A 20812-nucleotide genomic window follows, 5' to 3' on the forward strand; every position below is an offset into this window, starting at 1 on the left:
TCATGGGAAGATTACTACTCATAGGTAAATCTTGCTGGCACAAATAGAACACAGGTACTGATAGGTTTTCTTTCCTTTTACTTATGAAGAAGTATGCATTGAAGTGCAGGGAAATTTTTAAAAAAGATATCTGTATGAGTAACTTTTCATCTGAGAAAGATTCTATATAGAGTGTCTTATACACAATTTGAATGTGTCAGAAAAGAAACCAGAGGAATTGGCAACCACCTTTTATCAGGGTGTGTAAATGGGTTGTTTTAGGGACATCATTGATGGATTAGAAAGTGTTTTCTGTTTGAGTATTTGATGCCAAGAAACCCTGAAGCCTACTGGTTTGAATCTAGATACACAAAGTCTAAAAGAAATACTTTCCTTGGGCCTGCTGGAATTAGGATTAGCAGAAATAGTAGAATGCCTGTATTGGGGCTGGAGATACAGCTCAGTGTTAAAAGATGAGGTTAGTATGCACAAAAATTAGGCTGAATCCCCAGCACCAAAATCAAAACACAAAACAAAAAATAGAACGGGATAACTGCATTAATATAGAAAATATTAGAGCAATGAGAAGTATTCCTGTTTTGTCAAATCTTGCTCGATTTGCATTTTAAACATACAAGGAGTAAATATTAGTGTTTCGTAGATTATTAAGAGTAATATTGTAATGAAATAAAAAGTAAGTAGGTGTTGAGTTTTTAGCCTAAGTCTAAGGCAGTAGTTCTAAATTAGGGATAATTTTGGTTTATGCTGTTAGCACTACCTCCCCCCCCCGCCCCCGCCATTTGCCAATGTCTAAAGACATTTTGGTTGTCACAACTAGGGGTAGGGATGGACAGAGGTGCTGCTTGGAATTACTAGGTAGGGTCTGATGCTGCTGCTTAACACCCAACATTTTACAGATTAGCCTTCATAGCAAAGAATTATCCAACCTAAAATATCAGTAGTGCTAAAATTGAGAATCCATGATTTAAGGACAGATTTAACAGGTTGTTTTTCTTTTTTTTTTTGGTACCGGGGATTGAACTCGGGTCCTTGTACTAGCGAGGCAGGCGCTGGAACCACTGAGCTAAACCCCAGCCCAGATTAACAGTTTTAATAATGAGGCTTTCTTCAAGAAATCATTATTCACTTAAGTTGAAGGCCTAGTAGTTACAAGAAAAGAATAAGCTTTTTGGTACTAGCTTAGTAATCTTTAGGTGTTAAGAAGTACCATGGAGTTTTGTGCACCAAATTAGTTTAAGATAATTTATTTCTTTAAATGTCTTTAAAAATATTAAAGGAAATGGATAGTTTAGTCATTTTAAAAAGTAAATCTCCCCCGGAGCGGAGCGGGAGGACGGACCCGGGAGCCGAGCAGCTGCGGCGGTGGCGGAGGCGGTGGTGGTGGTAATGGCGGAGCTGGTACAGGGGGCAGAGCGCTCCGGTGGTCATGAAAGCCGAAGGACGCTCTGCACCGGGTCCAGCAGAAAGCCGCAGGACTCATTTTATTAGAAGAAAGTCGCCACTTGGGGGCTTGAAGATGTGATCTTCCCATCTCTTTCCAGTATGCCAAGGGAGGGAATCCTACCTGTCTCCCATATACTGACTTTTCATGTTAATACTGATGCTCCTGTAGAATTACATTGGATCCTAGAACCTTCCAAACCTGTTTCCACCTAAAATTTTGTCTGACACATTGTTACTTGTTGGTTAGGTGCCAACCAATCCAGTAGTGAGTATCCATCTTACTTAGACTTCAGAGCAACCAGCTGGCTGTAATGGATAAACATGCCGTCTAGCTCCCTTTCCACCATTCTGCTTGCTGGCACATTACTGCGCTCTCCTCTGCAGTACAGGATCCTGAACCTTGTTTCTCACTGGCTACTAATAATGCAATGGCTTTCACTCTATGCTATGTGTGACAGTCGCCTTGTTGGGCTGCTGTGTCCAGGAAAAATTATAGTCACTGTCTTAAAGAGCTCAGACCCTCAGTTTACAGGAGGCTGTAGTTGAACATTAAATGCATTTTGAACCATTGCGAAGACTTTCTGCTTCTCTTGAGCCGGTGGTTGGACAGCCTGCTCAAGAGGGAGACCCTCTGTTAAATGCTGCCCTAATGTGGACTATTGAAGCAGTTGTATTTACTCCTAGCAGTGAAAATGTCACTGGACTTGTGCTCAGCACCATTGATGTGCAGTACCGAGCCTGCTGGAGCCAGGGCTGTAACTGTATTCCTTCTGAATGTTAACAGCTGAAGGTCCTTACTGTTTCCAAGGATTTGATGGCATTTAAAAACTAAAGGAGAAACAGATTGCTGCTAAAATTGATTCAATTCCTCACTTGAATAACTCCACACCTCTAGTGGACCCCTCAGTGTACGATATGGAGTACAGAAGCGGCCCTTGGATGCCGGAGTAGGTAACCAGTTAGGGGCCTTGGTACATCAAAGGGCAGTCATAACAGAAGAATTCAAAGTGCCTGATAAAATGGTTGGGTTTATTATTGGCAGGGGAGGTGAGCAGATTTCACGAAATCAAGCAGAATCTGGTTGCAAAATTCAGATTGCTTCAGAGAGTTCTGGAATTCCAGAGAGGCCCTGCGTACTTACCGGAACCCCAGAAAGTATTGAACAAGCCAAGCGACTCCTGGGGCAGATCGTGGACCGCTGTCGGAACGGCCCTGGCTTTCACAATGACGTAGACGGCAACAGCACGATCCAGGAAATTCTTATCCCTGCATCTAAAGTGGGCCTGGTCATCGGCAAAGGAGGAGAATCAAGCAGCTGCAGGAGCGCACGGGGGTGAAGATGGTCATGATCCAGGATGGCCCGCTGCCCACGGGTGCAGACAAGCCTCTCCGCATCATCGGGGACCCCTTCAAAGTCCAGCAAGCGAGAGAAATGGTACTAGAGATCATCCGAGAAAAAGACCAGGCTGACTTCCGAGGTGTGCGCCGGTGACTTCAGCTCCCGGCTGGGAGGAGGCAGCATAGAGGTGTCTGTGCCTCGGTTCGCTGTTGGGATCGTGATAGGAAGGAACCGGGAGATGATCAAGAAGATCCAGAACGATGCAGGTGTGAGGATTCAGTTTAAACCAGATGACGGGGTTAGTCCAGAAAGAGCAGCCCAGGTCATGGGCCCTCCAGACCGGTGTCAGCACGCAGCACACATCATCAACGAGCTGATCCTCACGGCCCAGGAAAGAGATGGCTTCGGAGCCCTGGCAGTAGCCAGAGGTAGAGGCCGCGGCCGAGGGGACTGGAACATGGGGGCCGCTGGTGGCGTCCAGGAGATCATATACACCGTGCCAGCGGACAAGTGTGGCCTCATCATAGGCAAAGTGGGCGAGAACATCAAGAGCATCAACCAGCAGTGGGGCGCACACGTCGAGCTGCAGAGGAACCCTCCTCCCAACACTGACCCCAGCCTGCGGATAGTCACCATCCGGGGCGTCCCGCAGCAGATCCAGGTGGCCAGACATCTCATAGACGAGAAAGTGGGCGGAACCGGCCTCGGTGCCGCTGGAGCCTTCGGACAGAGTCCCTTCAGCCAGCCGCCTGCCGGCCCCCACCAAAACACCTTTCCTCCGAGGGGCTCAGGCTGCTTCCGCAACCTCGCTGCTAAGGTGAACGGAAACCCCCACAGCACCCCCGTGAGTGGCCCTCCAGCCTTCCTGACCCAGGGCTGGGGCAGCACCTACCAGGCGTGGCAGCAGCCCACACAGCAGGTCCCAAGCCAGCAGAGCCAGCCGCAGAGCAGCCAGCCCGACTATGGTAAGGCCTGGGAGGACTACTCCAAGAAGCAGAGTCACCCGGGTTGGGCCGCCAGCGGGGCTCCTCAGGCCAGCTCACCGCCCGACTGCACAATGGCCTGGGCGGAGTACTACCGGCAGCAGGTGGTCTTCTACGGGCAGACACTAGGGCAGGCGCAGGCCCACAGCCAGGAGCAGTAGAGCCGCCCGCTCCCCACTGCGCTCCCCCGCAGTTCAGCGAGGAGGCGGCCTGTTCGCCCCAGAGGTTTAGAATCATGGAGCTTTCGATGAAGAACCTTTGTTTTGTTTTGTGAAACACTATATTTAGATTAACAGAGTATTTCTAAAAATCGGGAAAATTAGCTACTAAAAATTGCTGATAATTTTTCCTTCATTGTTTCTGTTTATTTCAAATGTGTGAGCTCTGGGATTCTTTTCAGGCCAGAGCGCGCCTCGGAGCAGATATTTCAACATGGTGATTTTTGTTTTGTTTTGTTCTGTTTTATTTTGTTTTTGTCTTTTTATTTACAGGTTTTTTTTCTGTTGCAACAGAAAGTGGCTTGAAAGTCTTAGGTAGTATGTAACAAATTCTTTAAAAATTTTTTAAACAGTATTTAAATATTCTTAAATGTGTAAATTCATTAAGTGTTTTTACTTCTAATTTCTTGTATCTTGGCTATCTGGTTTTATTGCATTTTTTAAAAACCTGAACTATTATGTATTGTAATTAATTATGTGAATTCTGAATTGAGACAGATAATTGTATCGCTGTCCAACAGGGCTTGGGAGGGGACATTTTGTAGGGTTTGTATAATTTCTAGAGTTGTAAGGGGTAATATAAACGTGTGGATGTGTTTAGCAGACATTTTTTTCATGTCTCATTACCGGTTGCAATTGTGTATCTAAGACCTCCAAGCTGGTTTTAAAAACAAAACAAAAAACCTTTATTCTCTCAGAAATATAAATACTGTTATTTTTAATATTAAAAAGAAATTCAATATAACTTTTAACAAACACTGTGGAACATTAAACCGTATAAAAATGTAGTAACTATTTTTTAATTCCAAGGTGTTTTTTGCTTTTTTCTTTTAAATATTTTCTTAATATTTGTCAGATTAAGTAGATGAATAAATAAACCTAGTATTAACCACAGTATGAATTAAATAATTGTGATTTAATAAAAGGATGATATAAAAAAAGTAAATCTGGTAATTATAGGTAGAAAAGGATTATATCAATTTATATTTTAAAATAATTTTTAGCTTTAATTGTATATGAAGTATCTTGCAAAGTGACTGTCCTACAATGAAGTCAATAATTTAAGAATAGCTTTGTTTCCTTATACTAAGTACCTCATGAGGTTTTTCTGTAGTGATTGATTGAATACATTTAAATATCCTACAAATGAACATTCTACTTTATTGAAAATGTACCCTTTTAAAAACTAAATTGAAGTTTATGATTTAGTATGAATTAATTACAATTTAAAGATATAAAATAACTAAGAGCAACTTACTTTATAAATTATATTAAATTACTTAGAATATTAATTGTGCCCTTGAAAACTTTAATAATATTAATCTTTGTTTTTAGTTCAACTGAAATAGATGATATGCTTAGAAAATCAACGAATCTGCTGCTGACGAGAACTTTGAGTATCTGTTTACTGAACCTTATTAAAAAACCACATATAGGTTTGACAGAGGTAGGTTAAGAAGACAAAGAGCCAATTGTTTTATTATATGAAAAAGTTATTACAAGTTATTGCTGAACATCATTCTATAAAATTATTTTTGTAATAGCCATACATTTTAGTATGTGAAAAATTATTTTAAGTTATTGCTGAACACCGTCCTATAAAACTAAGTTCGTACTATAAGCAGAGTTTTAGAGAATTTAATCACTGATGCAGATTCAAGAAGTGTGGTGGGAAGGAATTTAACATGGGAAGTAGATAGTTGAAGATACGAATATATGTATTTGAAATTCTGGTTGCTACACTTTATTTGGGGAGCCAAAATCCTCATTTTTTACTTGTTAAATATATAACATATGAAAATTTACACTAAAGAATTATTACTAAAGTTACACTAAAATAGTATTCTTTGTGTATTCATATATATGTTAATAATGTTACTATTTGTAAGCAGTATTTACAGCAGATTTTTGAAATCAGTTAATCACTTATATCCTGTATTGCTGTAATTATACAGAAGTGGTATAGTTGCTAGAAGCAATCCTGTTTTTTAAAAAAAATCAAGAAATGTTGCATATGTGTAACTTTTATTTTACTGGGTATATTTTGTGTTTTCTAGCTAGTGCAAATCATCATAAACACAACTCACCTGGAACAAGCTTGTAAATACCTTGAGGACTTTATCACTAATATTACAAATATTTCTCAAGAAACTGTTCATACTACAAGACTTTATGGACTTTCTACTTTTAAGGTATATAAAAATCTGACCAAAAATTTCATTTCATTTACTATAAGCAAACTTTTAAAAATTAAAGATAATTTTTATTATATGTAGGATTCCACTTTATTCTTAAACACTGAGATTCAGAGATAATCACTGCCCACAACGAGCAGATAAATGTCAGTTCTTTTTCAGTATCTTAAATATCTTATTAAAACAGAGAAAATATATTGATTTTCTACAATATACTATGTTTTGTTCATGTTTTGACAACAAGTGGTAATGCTAAATCAGTGAAGCTGAATTTTCATTAATATTTCACAGTTCAGCATTGAACTAATTTAATGTTAACACTTATCCAGACTTTGAAAATATGAAATACAGGAAAGCAAGAGAACTAAGCCTAGTTTAAATGAATTGTTATAATACGTTTATGATGGGGGCATGATTTGTATGTCTTACTTCTGGGTGGCTCTGAATGTAGTACATGCATGACTATCCCATTGGGCAGCATAGAATGTTCTCATTGGGTGGTACAAGCTACCAAAAGGGGACAGTTGTGCATATACCGCTGGTGGTAGAAGCTGGCAGGAACGTGTTAAAATAGATGCTTCTTAATTTAGCAAAGCAATTTTTTTTTTAGCATCCTAGGTTTCTTGATTGCAGTGTGTAGCATTTATGAGATGTGATTTGAAAATACAGTGAATTTTAAATCTAAAAAATTTAAAGAGATTATTTCTGGCTTTATTTGGTAGGAATTATATGTGCATAAGACGCTTGACAGAAAATAACAGTAAATATAGAATGAACATAGCAAAATACTCTTACTTTCAAAATTCAGTACAAGAGAGGAATTTTAAAATTTCCCTCTTGATTTCTTCAATGACACACTAATCATTCAAAAGTGAATTAATCTCCATGTGTTTGTATAGCTTCTGTAGTTTCTCTTGTGGGTCATTTCTAGTTTAATTCCATTATGGTCTGATAAGATACAAGAAAATATTTCAATTTTTTATATTTGTTAAGACTTTATGGCCTAGAATATGATCTATTTTGGGGAACGTTCTGTGAGCTGAAAGAATGTGTATTTTGCAGTTACTGGAAAAAATGTAGGTATCTGTTAAATCCATTTGATCTATAGTATAATACAGTGGTACCTCAGTTCATGAACACTTTGTCAACAGAAGCATTTGGCAAAATTTTGTTTTTGTTTGTGAACTCTGCACCAGGTGATGAACATGACCGCAGCCATCTTTCCTGCACAAACATGAATGTGACTGTCTTTTCTAGAATCATGGAACGAATTAAGTGTTTTAATTGAGGTACCACTATATAACTCTGATGTTTGTTGATTTTTTAAAAACTGGATGATTTATCTATTGGTGAGAGTGGAGTATTGAAGCCACCCATTATTATTGGGGCCTGTGTATCCATTTATGATGAGTAGTGTTTGTTTTATAAAATTGGATAAACTGATGTTCAGTTTATGTATATTTACATTTATTACATCTTCATGATAATTGTTCCCTTTACCAGGACGTAGTGGCCTTCTTTGTCTCATCTAATTTTGTCTTGAAGTTTGCTTTGTGGGATATACTTGTAGCTACTCCTGTTTACTGTCAGAGTTCCATTTGCATGGAATATCCTTTACCATCCTTTCACTTTCAGTCTGCATGTCTTTTCTGGTGAGGTGTGTTTTTTGCAGGCAGCAAAGGATTGGGATCTTTTTTTTGGTAGTGGGGATCCAACTTGGGACCTTGCACTTGGGAGGCAGGTGGCAGCAATTGGGTCTTGTTTTTTAATCCATTCTGCTAGTCTGTGCCTTTTAATTGGAGAATTCAGACCATTTACATTCTGAGTTATTGTAGAAGTGTACGTACTAATTTCTCATTTTGTTTTGTTTTTCTAGTGTTTGATTCTTCCCTAATTCTTATTTGCTTATATATTCTTCTTCTTCCCTCTGTAGTATTCCTTTAAGTATGTTTGTTCTTCAGTACTGCCATAGTGGTCATGAATTCCTTTAGTTTGTACTTATCTTGGAAGGTCTTTATTTCTCTTTCAATTCTTTTTTTTTTTTTTTTTTTTTTTGGTACCAGGGATCAAACTCGGGTCCTTGTGCTTGCGAGGCAGGTGGGAGAACGACTGAGCTAAGTCCCCGGCCCCTTCTCTTTCAATTCTTAATGATAGCTTCACTGGATATATAATAATGTAGATAAGTAGTGATTTTCTTTCAGGGCTTGAATTATATTATTTCATACCCTCCTGGCTGTCAGTATTTCTGTAGAGAAATCTGCAGTTATTGTAATGGATTTGCCTTTTTAAGTGACTTGGAATTTCTGTCTTGTAGCTTTTAATATTCTTCCCTTATTCTGTATTCTTGGCACTTTAATTATGATATGATGTGGAGAGGTTTTTTCTGGTCATCCCTGTTTGGTGTAATGCCTTCTGTACTTGGATATTCATAATTTTTCCCAAGATTTGGGAAGTTTTTTACTATTATTTTACTGAATAGATTTTCTTTGCTTTTAGTTACATGATCTCTTCTATACCAAACATTTGTAAGTTGGATCTTTTAACTTTATCCTAGAGTTTTTGGTATTTTGTTTATACCTTTTTTTTTTCTTTTATTTCTTTTTTTTTTTTTTGGTACTGAGGATTGAACTCGGGTCCTTGCGCTTGCACAGCAGGCAGCGAAACCACTGAGCTAAATCCTTGGCCCTTTTTCTTTTATTTCTGAGTATGATAATTTATCAACTTTGTCTTTAAGCCCTAAAATTCTGTTTTCTGTTTGGTGATGCTTTCCTGAATTTTTTTTTACTCGTTGAGGTCTCCATTTCAAAGATTTCTGTTTGACTCTTCTTCAGAATCTCTGTCCCTTTGTTCCTTCATATCCTGAGTTGTCTTCCTTAATCCATTCAGCTCTTTATTTATTTTGTCTTTGAAATCATTGATCATTTTAAAAAATTGATTTTAAAAATCAGTCTTTTAAATTCTTTCTGTGGGATTTTATCCACTATAATATCTAAATTCAAACTTTTGTTCTTTCTGTGCTATCTTTATATTCAGTTACTGATAAGTTATGGACTTTTGAAGGAATCATGCTGCCTTGTTTTTTTACTTCTTATATTTTCATTTGAGATTTTTGTATCTGTTAGGATGGAATTTCTTCCACTTTTAAATTGAGGGCCTTGTTAGAGACCAGTTTTCTTTTGAGGACATGAAAGGAGAAAACAGCCTGATGTTATGATTATGACACAAAGACAAACCAGGTATTGAAATACAGTAAAAGCCAATTTAAAAGCAAAAGCTATACCATCATTAACAGCAGAAAAGAGAGCATCAGTAATAATGTAGAGTAAATTAAAAGGGTAAAAATGAGTAAATTTAAAAGTACAATAAAATGGAGGGGTGGGGAAGGAGGATAATGAAAGAAGCAGCAAGATTTAAAGTTTTTTTCTTTTTCTGTTTGGGTTTTTGAAACAAGGTTGCCTTAAGTAGTTCAGGCTGGCCTTAAACTCATTTTGTAGCCCAGGGTGGCCTCAAACTTGTGGCAATTCTTTCTAGGCCTTCTGAGTGGCGGGGATCACAGGCATGTGCCACCATACCCAGCTTGAAGCAAGACTTTTAAAAAAGAAAATGAAGCTTAGATAAGAGGAGAAAAGAGTGAAGATAAAAAAATCTAAATAAAAAGAGTATCTACAGTTAGATAAGAGTAACAGGAAAAAAGAAGGTAAAAAATCCAATTAAGGGATAAAAATAGTAAATACAATTCAATAAACATACAGGAAAAACAAGTAAATAAAAAAGAAATTTAAGAGAAAAAGAAAAAGAATAAAATAGAAAAATGAGACCAAAAGAATCATCCAAGCTGAGTTGTTTGGATCAGTAATGCTTCTTTCCTGGACCTCTAGTATTGGACTCACCTTCTGTGGGATAGCGATAGAGAGTCATACCTGGAGCCTCTTATATTTTCTCTTTACTCATCCTTAACCAACCAGTTGAAGCTCTGTGAATGCTGAGTCCTTCCCTGCCTTTCTGGCGAGATCAGTCAATGGATAGTCTGTCTCAGTACTCTATCCATCTAGAGGGCTGTAGACTTTTTTTTTGTTTATTTTCTTTCTTTCTTTCTTTCTTTTTCCTGTACTCTTGGAGCTACTGCTATCCCCAACTAGTTCTACAGCTTGTAGGCTGGTGAGGTACTCTATTTTCTCCAGAGGTCCTCCTGTCTGTGGGCTTGGGAGCATTGGAATATCACTGGAGAGTGTGGAAAGCAAGCAGACCACTATTTGCTATTCTGGAAGGAGGCAGTGTATGGGAAGGGGGTCCAAGTAACCTGCTAGGCTTGATACTGGCTCCTTCAGACCCAGGCAACTCAGAAAACTACACAGCGACAGGTCTGACTACTACAGAGGATGGTGCTACTGACCACAATGCCCTGACAGCCTAAGCTCCTCACTGATTAAACTTCTCTAAGGAGATCTATGACTAATCCTTACCCTTTCCACTACTGTCTCTCACCCAGTCATTGCAGTGGGGCATGCTCCAGGGACCCTGAAGTGTGGAAGTAATATGAACTCTGATCCTGTGAGTAGCACAGTCTCAAACAATAATCCTCTTCTTAAGATGGCCCCTGGTTTTACCATTACAAGATAGATATGGCTAGTCCTGCTTTGGGTTTCTTCCACAAAGCTAGCCTGCCATGGGAGAGGAATCACTTTTAGAGTAACTCCTCACATTGAATATATAGCTTGTAATAACCACGGGTTTCTTTTGTGGCTAGGAATGCAGGTCTGTTATTTATCACTGGCTACCAGCCCTCTCCAGGTTTACTTTGTGCTTCCCAAGGTGAGTCTCTTACTCTATTGGCATTGTAGGTTGTCTCATACTTTTTTTTTCCTGTGTTGCCTTTCTTTTTCACCATGCTTTTTACCTTTCCTGTTACCTTTTTTGTGATTCTTGGAGCTCTCCTTCTCTCTCTCCTCAGAATATAGTTTTTCTTTTCTGTTTTTTGTTTGAATTTACTTTATTTTATGAAAAAATAAAATTTTATAACCAAATAATAAGAGAATAACAAGTTAATATACTGTATTGTTATCTTCAAAGCAGTTACTTAGTATGACATAAATCAAAGATTCTTACAAAAAAGAAACAAATATAATAACATAACTTTCTCTTCAATGAACTAAGACAAACTAGTAGTATAAATGAAGCAGATTAGCATATATATTGAAATATTTTTAGAACAACAGAATATGTAATTTGAGGGAGTTTTTTTAACTTATTCGTACTTCCTGTTTCTCTTCTATTTTGCTTTTTATGGAAATCAGTGAGAGATTCCTCAAAAAGCTAAAAATGAGAAATTGCATTTGACCCAGCTATCTTCCCAAAAGAGTTAAAATCAGCATGTTACAGGGCCGGGGATTTAGCTCAGTGGTGCCGCCACCTGCCTCGCAAGCACAAGGTCCTGAGTTGTATCCCCAGTACCAAAAAAAAAAAAAAATCAGCATATTAGAGGGTACATGCATGCATACCTGTGTTTATAGCAGCATATTTCTATTTATAATAGCTAGATCTTAGAAACAGAATATACATCCATCAACATATAAATGGATAAGGAAAATGTGGTATTTATATCCAATGAAATAGTATGTTGCTGTAAAGAAAGCTAAACCTGAGGCATTTGTAGGTGGCTGCAATTTGAGATCATAATGTTAAGTGAAATAAATCAGACACATGAACTTAAATATTGCATGGTTTTTCTTATATGGAAAAACACCATACACACGCGCACACACACACATAAAGAGTAAAATAATTTCTGTTTTATAACTTTAACTCTTCTTACTAACAGATTCACACAGAGGATACTTGTATTCCACCATTTTACCCTGGAAGTCTTGAAATCTTTCTTTTATGTAGCATAGCCACTGACTTCCTGAATTAGATTTTAGGTTTATTTGCTTGCTGTTATATTCTGTGGAAAACATTAATAAACTTGTTAAAATTTTAAATACCCTTTCCTCTCTTCTTCAGTTGCCTTCTGGAACTGCTCTCTAACTTCATTTCTTTAGTGACCTATCTTAATCTGCTTAGATTCAGTAAAGATAGTGAGAAATGAAAGAAGGGTAGATTATGAACATTGGCACAAACACAAAATGATAAACATTTTTATATTGCTTCAAAAAATTGATCTACAAGTGGTTTAAGGTATGTTATGGTGTATGTATGTAGGTCACAAGCATTTGCCTTCTTAATTACCTCTCCCAAATGTTATTAGGAAGGATTAAGAGTGTATTACTCATCTCATGTATTACTATGGGGACTAATACATATTAAACATGATTCCCTTGTCTAGTTGGTAGCATTTCATATTTCAAAAAATCATCCTGTGAATATTTAATGCACATTTTTTCTCCCTTGTGAGCAGATAACTTGAGCAAGTTAAACTAACTTGGGTGATTTAGAAGGCTTAAAATTCTGATATATTAATCATTTCACTACAGTTCACTAAGGAAACATTGAGTGTTATCAGGTACCTAACACTAGAAGGTATAAGGAAACTAATCATTTGTTGCACCCCTTCAGGGTGCCAAGTAGTCTTAGATACTTTTAATTAATTATAGAAACTTGTGAAATATTCTATGAGATATTATTTCATAGATTTTAAAAAATGGGGCAATCTCCTCTTCAGGCTTCTGCAGAGCCCTGAGGCATTGGTATGGCTCTGTGTTGACCAAGGGTAGTGATCACAGTTAGCACCAGAGGTTGACCAGTGTACCACCACAATCATCCTTGCCTTCTGGGTTTGCTGAGACTGCCAGGCCCTCCTTGCCTCTCCACCAGGGTAAAAATCTTACCATACCAAAAAAGAAATATCCTTCTTGGTGGTGCTATGTAGGCTGTGGTACAGAAGAGCTTGAGAGCAATGGAGTCAGCTTGAGACTCTCTGGATTAGATATGAGGATGCCTTGGAATTTGCCCAAGCTGATGACTGGGACTGACTGTTAAATTGAGTAGGCTGAAGAGGGCTATAAATACCAAAACATAACCAACCACAAGGACACATCCCAGCAAGACAGAAGCTGACTAAAGAGGTGTCTACAGTAATGACAGTTTCATTACACTAACAGCTTTTCTATACTAACTGATCTTCAGCTGGCAGCACAAAAAAAATAGGGACATGAGAATATAAGGCAACAAAATGTCTTCAAAAACCATTAACAGACCTCAGAAATACTGAAGTAGAGGAAGCTACAAAGAACAACAACAAAAAAGGTCAAAATGTTTCAAGACATAAAAGAAGAAAGATATAAGCAAGTGATGTTTAATGAACTCAAGGAGGATTTAATTAAACAGATAAAGGAATTTACTAATAGAATGTTCCAGGATTTTAAGGAAGAAACAAAGTTAAACAATACAATACAGGACATGAATGAACATTTTGGTAAAGGGAAAGTATAAAAAAAGACCAAGCAGAAGCACAATATAGGAAAAATTTCATGAAAAGCATGGGTAGAAGATTTGATAAATGTGAGGGCAGAGTGTCAGAAATTAAAGACAAAGTTGGTATAGTAGATCGTGTACTTAATGATACTCTAGAGATGACAAGAACCATAGCTGGATCCAACTACTGCTAGATGATGCGAAACACACACACAGACACACACACATACACACACACGAACAACCTACTTTAGAGTGATAGGAAAGAAAGAAAAATTAGAAGATAACTTAAAAGTTATAAAAAATTCTCACTGAAATTATAGCAGAAAATTTTCTATATCTAGTGAAAAAATTCGATATTCATATATAAGAAGCATATAGAATCCCAAGTACTCTTGACCAAAAAAGCACCTCTTCATATCATAATTAAAATTTCAGAAATTCAGCACAAAGTGAATACTAAAAGCCATCAGAGAAAAATAGCAAGGAACCTATAATGGGAAGTTTATCAGGATAACAGTGAATTTCTCAGCACAAACTTCAAAGGCCAGACGAGCTTGAAGGGAAGTTTTTCAAGTGCTACAAGAACACAATTGTAAATCCGGACTTCTGTATTCTGCAAAATTAGCCTTCAAAATTGACAAAGTAAAGACTTTCCATGACAGAAAAATCCTGACCACTGAACTAGTATCGCAAAAAATACTTAATACATTCACAACAGGGATGTAATCCATATGTCTTATATCCTGGTGGTTTCAATTTGTTTCAGTTGTTTCCACTGGCTTGAACCACTGGTAGTACATGCATGACTGTCCCATTGGGTGGCTTCTATTGCTTCTCAGGGAGTTTTTGATTACAATAATGGGAAGAAAGACATAGATTTAGCAGACTAGATCTTATATTACAGTTCCTTAAGGAAAACATTAAAATGGTATTAACAAAACTGTACTATAGCTAATTTGTGGTACAACAATTGTAAATGCATATTATGTATGCCAGCAAAGGGATACTTGTAAGATTTCCATGTTAAAATTTAGAGAATTACTGATAAACTATGAATATAAATTATTTTAATTTAATGAAATCCGTTGATTATTAAAATACTTTTTAATAAGTATGAATAGTATTCATTAATATTTATGTTTGGGCAGTACTTATTTAAATTCAAGCAACTAACTAGATTAGACTATATAGACTTTTTATTAATTTTATTAGTAAAAAGATTGATAAAAGTGCTTAGATCCATTTTTACTACCAGTCATACACGCCATCTGACGGAGCAGTCACACATGTACCAACAGTGTTTCAAGTTGGCAGGAACATGGTTTTGTTTTGGTTTTTTTAAAATTCTTTTCTTGGTATATTTTCGGTATACAATACATTTACATTTCTCATTGGGAATTTGTACCTTTACATGATGTATCTTGGTTCTTATTTTTTGCCCATTCCTGCACTCCCTTCACCCCTCCACCCTTCCCTATTTATAAAGACTTTGTTTCCATTTTTTCCATTTCTCATAATTTTTCCTTTCCCTTCTTTCCTTTCCCCTACCCCTCCCACTTCTCCTACCCCTTTGGACCTTTTCTTCCTATTTCACATTATCAATTATTCATTTTAATCATTGGTACATTTTAGGTATACAATATAATGACATTCATCATTGAAAATTTCCACCTTTACATGATCTCTCTTGGTCCTTATGTTTCCCCTTTCCCCTGCCCTCCCTTCAACCCCTCCATCACTCCCTATTTACAAAGACTTTGTTTTGATTTTTCCATTTTCTCATATCAGTTCCATTCCCTTCTTTCCTTTCTCCTACCCCTCCCACTTCGCCTTCCCCTTTGCCCCTTTTCTTCCTATTTCACATTATCCAATATACCTTTCAGTCCTTATTTACACTTTCAGTTTCTCACACTAGAGAAACTATTCGGTATTTATATGTGTGTCCTATTTATTTCACTTAAGAGTATCACCTCAATGTGCATCCATTTAGCTATAAATGTCTCTAATTTCTCATTTTTTATGGCTGAGTAGTACTTCATTTTATTAAAAAACCACATTTTCTTGATCCAGTCTCCAGTTGATGGGCATTTGGGCTGTTTCCAAGTTTTAGCTATTACAAATTGTGCTGCTATGAACATGGGTGTGCATGTATCACTGTGGTATGACTCTTTTAATTCTTTTGGGAAGATACCCAGCAGGGAAATAGCTGGGTCAAATGGGACTTCCAGTCCTAGTTCTTTGAGGTATCGCCATACTGATTTCCACAGTGCTTGCACCAGTCTACACTCCCACCAGCAGTGGAGAAGGGTTCCTCTTTCCCCACAGCCCTGCCAGCATTTGTCATTGGTTGATTTCATGACAGCAGCCATTCTTTCTGGAGTGAAGTGGAATTTCAGCATTGTTTTCATTTGCATCTCTCAAATGACCAGTGATGTTGAACAGTTTTTCATATGTTTATTTGCCATGTCTACTTCTTTGTGTGAGAAATGTCTGTTCATTTCAGATGCCCATTTTTGGATTGGGTCTTTAAATTTGGGAGGTCTGATTTTTTTAAGTTCTTTATAGATTTGAGATAGTAGACCTTTGTCTGAGGAACAGCAGGTGAAGATTTTTTCCCACATTGTGGGTTGTCTCTTCACACTGCTGGTGGTTTCTCTTGCTGTGGAGAAGCTTTTTAATAAGAAGAGATTCCACTTGTTGATTGTTTGTGCTAGTTCACGGACAACTGAGGTTTTGTTCATAAAATCTTTTCCTACACCAGTGTCTTCAAGAATTCTACCTAAAATCTGCTCCAGCCGGTTCAGCGTTTCTATTTTAATATTTAGATCTTTAATCCATTTTGATTTTAGTTTAGTGCATGGGGAGAACTATAGGTCTAGTTTCAATCTTTGGCACGTTGAAAGCCAATCTCTACAGCACCATTTATTAAAGAGACTATCTTTCCGCCAGTGAGGATGTTCGGCTCCTTCATCAAAGATGAGATGGCTGAGTGTGTCTGGAGTTATTTCTGCATCTTCTGTTCCACTGGTCCTCAGGTCTGTTTCTTTGCCAGCACCATGCTGTTTTTATAACAGTAGCTTTGTAGTATAGTTGCAGGTTGGGGATTGTGATAGCCCCTGCCATGTCTCTGTTACCTAGAATTGCTTTTGCTATTCTGGGTCTCTTCTTGTTCCAAATGAATTTTTGGATTGTTTTCTCAAGGTCCATGAAGTATGTTGCTGGGATTTCAATTGGGATTGCATTGAATCTATATAGCAGTTTTGGAAGTATGGCCATTTTCACTATATTGATCCTTCCTACCCAGGAGCAGGGGATGTCTGTCCATTTTCTGATATCATCTTCAATCTCTCTTTTCAGAGTGCCATAGTTTTCAGAGAAGAGGTCTTTGATTTCTTTCATTGGGTTGATTCCTAGATATTTTAGTTATTTGGATGCTATTGTGAAAGGAATTGTTTGCCCTGTTTCTCTCTCAGTGAGTCTGTTGTTCGTGTAGAGGAAAGCTATTGATTTTTGTGTATTGACTTTGTATCCAGCTACTTTTCTGAATTTGGTTATTAAGTCTAGAAGACTTTTGGTGGAGTTCTTGGGGTCTTCTATGTAGAGTATCATGTCACCTGCAAATAATGACAATTTGACTTCTTCATTTCTTATCTTTATTCCTTTTATTTCTTTCTCTTGTCTAATTGCTGTGGCTACTGTTTCCAAAACTATATTGAACAGGAGTGGTGATAGTGGACATCCTTGTCTTGTTCTTGATTTTGGTGTGAAGGATTTCAGTTTTTGACCCTTTAGCATGATACTGGTTATTGCTTTTTCATAGATGGATTTTATCAGATTGAGGTAAAGACCATCTATTCCAATTTTTTGTAGGGTTTTTATCATAAATGCATGTTGGATTTTGTCAAATGCTTTTTCTGCATCTGTGGAGATAATCATATGGTTTTTGTCCTTGGCACTATTGATATAGTATATTACATTGATTGATTTGCATATATTGAACCATCCCTGCATCCCTGGGATGAATCCCACTTGGTCAGGATGTATGATCTTTTTTTTTTTTCCCATTAACTTTATTGGTACATTTTAGGTATAAAATACAGTTACATTCATCGGGATCTTGTACCATTACATGAGTCTCTTGGTTCTTATTTCTTTTTCCCCTTCCCTTGTCCTCTCTTCACCCCCTCCACCCTTCCCTATTTGCAAAGACCTTGTTTCCATTTTTTCCTCTTCTCATATTTTTTTTCCTTTCCCTTTTTTCCCTTCCCTACCCCTCCCAATTCCCCTGCTCTTTTAGACCTTTTCTTCCTGTTACACAATATCAGTTATACATTTTTAAAATTACAACATTAAGATCTAGGAGACATTACCACAGATTTTACAGAATTTAAAAGGATATAGAAAGCATATTACAAAAATCTTTTTTGAAATAAATTTGACAACTTCTAAGAAGTACCTTGGAAGACAAATTAATGCAACTAAATCTGGAGGAAATGTAAAATTTGAATAGCACCTATTAAAGTATATTCCTAACTTGAAAACCTACCTATATGACAACAGCAGGCTCATAAACATTTTAACTGATAAATTATATCAAACATTTAAAGCAGAAAAAAGAAGGAACACTTCTCCCCTCATTTTAGGAATTCAACATTGTGCTAATCCTAAAACTGGATAAAGATAATAGAAGAAAAAAGTATGAACATAGATAGAAATTTGTTTAACAAAACAAACTGTTAGAAGTCAGATCTGGCAGTATGCAGAAAGTGGTTTTATTATAGGGATGGCAGTGTTGGTTCAGCATTGGAAGATCCACCCCCAAAAGTAATCATTTTAACAGAGAAAAGGAGAAAGCCATATGATCCTGTCACTAGTTGGAGAAAGAGTATTGGACTAAATTCTAGAGCTGTTCATGATAAAAGCTATCAGGAGACTAGAAGTAGAACAGAACCTTCTCAACAGATCAAAGACATGTACTCCATACTTCCAACAAAAACTCCTTCTATCAATGGAGACAATACAATACTTTCTCCCTAAAGTGGGGAACAAGGGCATATATGCCTACTCTTCATCTGTCCATTAGACTTTGAAACATAGGTCTAAACCAAAATAGTCTGGCAATAAAATGACACAACTAGGATAGGATTGGCATGGCAGAAGCAAAATCTTGATATGTAGATGAAATGATCATCTACAGAGAAAATACTAAGAAATCTCTAGGAGCCCCTAGAACTTGTACTTCAATTTAGCAGGATTAGAAAACACAAGGTATATATAAAAATTCAGGTCTGTGTATACTTGCTATAAGTGAAGAACTAGATATTGAAATTTTAAGGTTATGTAGGAGTACAAAGGACCCAGAAAAGCCAAAAACAAAAACAAAAACAGTGTTGGAAGACGTTTAGCACCCAATTTTAAGACTTCTTCTAAAGCTACAGTAATCAAGGCAGTGTTGGTGTAAGGAAAGACATATACATCATTGGAATAAAACAGAATCTAGAAATAGAACCACACATATATGGTCCACTGAGTTTTAAAAGATTATTTAACATTAGCATTTTATAGAATATAAACTTGATTCAAGAGCCGAGGAAGAGATAGTGTCTTCAGCAAACGGCACTAGAACACCTGATATCCGTATATAAAAAATTAATCTCAACCCTTTTTTTCCATACGTGAAAATAACTTGAAGGGACCTATGAACCTAAATAAGAAAGCCTAAAAGTATAAAACTTTAAGAAGAAATTATAAGGGAAAATATTTATGAATTCAGGGTAGGCAAGAACTACCTAGGATACAAAAACCATGATGTATAAAAGAAAAATTGATAAATGAGATTCCATCAAAATTTAGAACTTTAAATGACATCATTAAAACGAAAAGTAGTCCTTAAACAGACCATATTTACAATGCATATAACCTATGAGCAGAATATATAAGGACTTCTCAGAGCTCATTATTAGACAACCCAATTTAAATGTAGACATAAGAAGATGATAAATAGCCAGTATGGCACAAGGAATGGTGTGCAATTCTAGAATCAGAAAAATACTAATCAGTACAATAATAAGATTGAATTATACACTCATTAGGGAGATGAAGTCAAAAGTTTTAAAAGCGTTGTCATGACTTTTTCTTTTTGTTGGATTCTCCCCCTTTGTGTTTAATTTGTCATGCCCAATGGATTCATTCTGCTGGGTTTCCTGGGGTTGTGATCCTCATTGTCTTTTCCTAGGGTATTGTCTAAAATTTTTTGGAGTGCCAGTTTGGTATTCATGAAGTTCCTGAGGTGCTCTTTATCATGCAAGTATCTTATTTCTGCATCAATTTTGAAAGATAGTTTTGGAGGATACATCAATCTGAGTTGGAGGCTGTTTTCCTTTAGGGCTTGAAATACATCACTCCAAGTTCTTCTTGCCTTGAGGGTTTGCATTGAGAAGTCTGCTGTGATTCTGATGGTCTTTCCTTTGTATGTGATTTGTTTCTTTTCTCTCACTGCTTGTAGAAGCTTATTCTTCTGTTGGATTTCTGGAATCCTAACTATTATATGCCTATGTGTAGATTTTTTTTGATTAAGGCTAGCTGGAATCCTATATGCCTCACTTATCTGTATGTCAAGTTCTTTTCCCCTCCTTGGGAAGTTTTCTGCCATCACTTCTGTGAAGAGTTTTTTTATGTCATCTGCACTCTCTCCTCTTTCTTCATTGATTCCAATCAGTCTTATGTTATTCTTCTTTACATCGTCTAACAGCTCCTGGATTGATTTCTCGTGTTCCCTTACAATTTTAAAGCAATTTTTCTTTTCCTCCTCACTAATTGCAATCTTATCTTCTATATGTGAAATTCTATCCTCACATTGGTTCATTCTGCTGTGCAGACTTTCGATGGAGTTTTTAATCTCTTGGAAATCTGTTTGTATCTGTTTTATGGATTCCATTTATTTCCTATGTTGGGATTCCATCATGTTCCTCAGATCCTCTATTTTTTTATCTGTGTCCTCTCTAGATTTATTAATCATGTCCTGCACCATGAGCACAATCTTTGCTGTTATCTGAGTAATTATTTCTGATTTCATTTTTCCCAGATCCTCTTTTGTTGCCAATTCAGAGAGTCCAGGTGGTTGAGTATCAGAGTGTTCCATCTCGTTTCCCTTTGGGGTTGCTGTAGGTGATCCAGAAGTCTGTTTTTGAGGCTTGTTTATGTGTCTTCTCATTTCCATGG

General features: G+C 37.0%; 1 protein-coding gene and 1 pseudogene across 8 annotated transcripts in view; both read left to right on the forward strand.

Annotated features, from left to right (window-relative positions):
* Exoc6 (exocyst complex component 6) overlaps positions 1 to 20812 on the forward strand; it is a 261380-nt gene that overhangs the window by 141717 nt on the left and 98851 nt on the right. For all 8 annotated transcript variants that reach the window (XR_015440362.1, XM_087184918.1, XM_087184922.1 and 5 more), the window contains 2 exons: positions 5319 to 5430; positions 6041 to 6175. Coding sequence is in view for 7 of the 8 variants with exons in the window: in XM_087184918.1 (XP_087041044.1) it covers positions 5319 to 5430; positions 6041 to 6175 (247 nt within the window). In the remaining variant the exon portion in view is untranslated. The remainder of the gene's footprint in view (positions 1 to 5318; positions 5431 to 6040; positions 6176 to 20812) is intronic.
* On the forward strand, positions 1997 to 5349 carry LOC101698298 (far upstream element-binding protein 3 pseudogene; annotated as a pseudogene).

The sequence above is a fragment of the Heterocephalus glaber genome, unplaced genomic scaffold (genome assembly GCF_053883595.1).
Source record: "Heterocephalus glaber isolate CG9 unplaced genomic scaffold, H.glaber_assembly_v1.0 deba00001497, whole genome shotgun sequence".
Lineage (NCBI taxonomy): Eukaryota > Metazoa > Chordata > Mammalia > Rodentia > Bathyergidae > Heterocephalus > Heterocephalus glaber.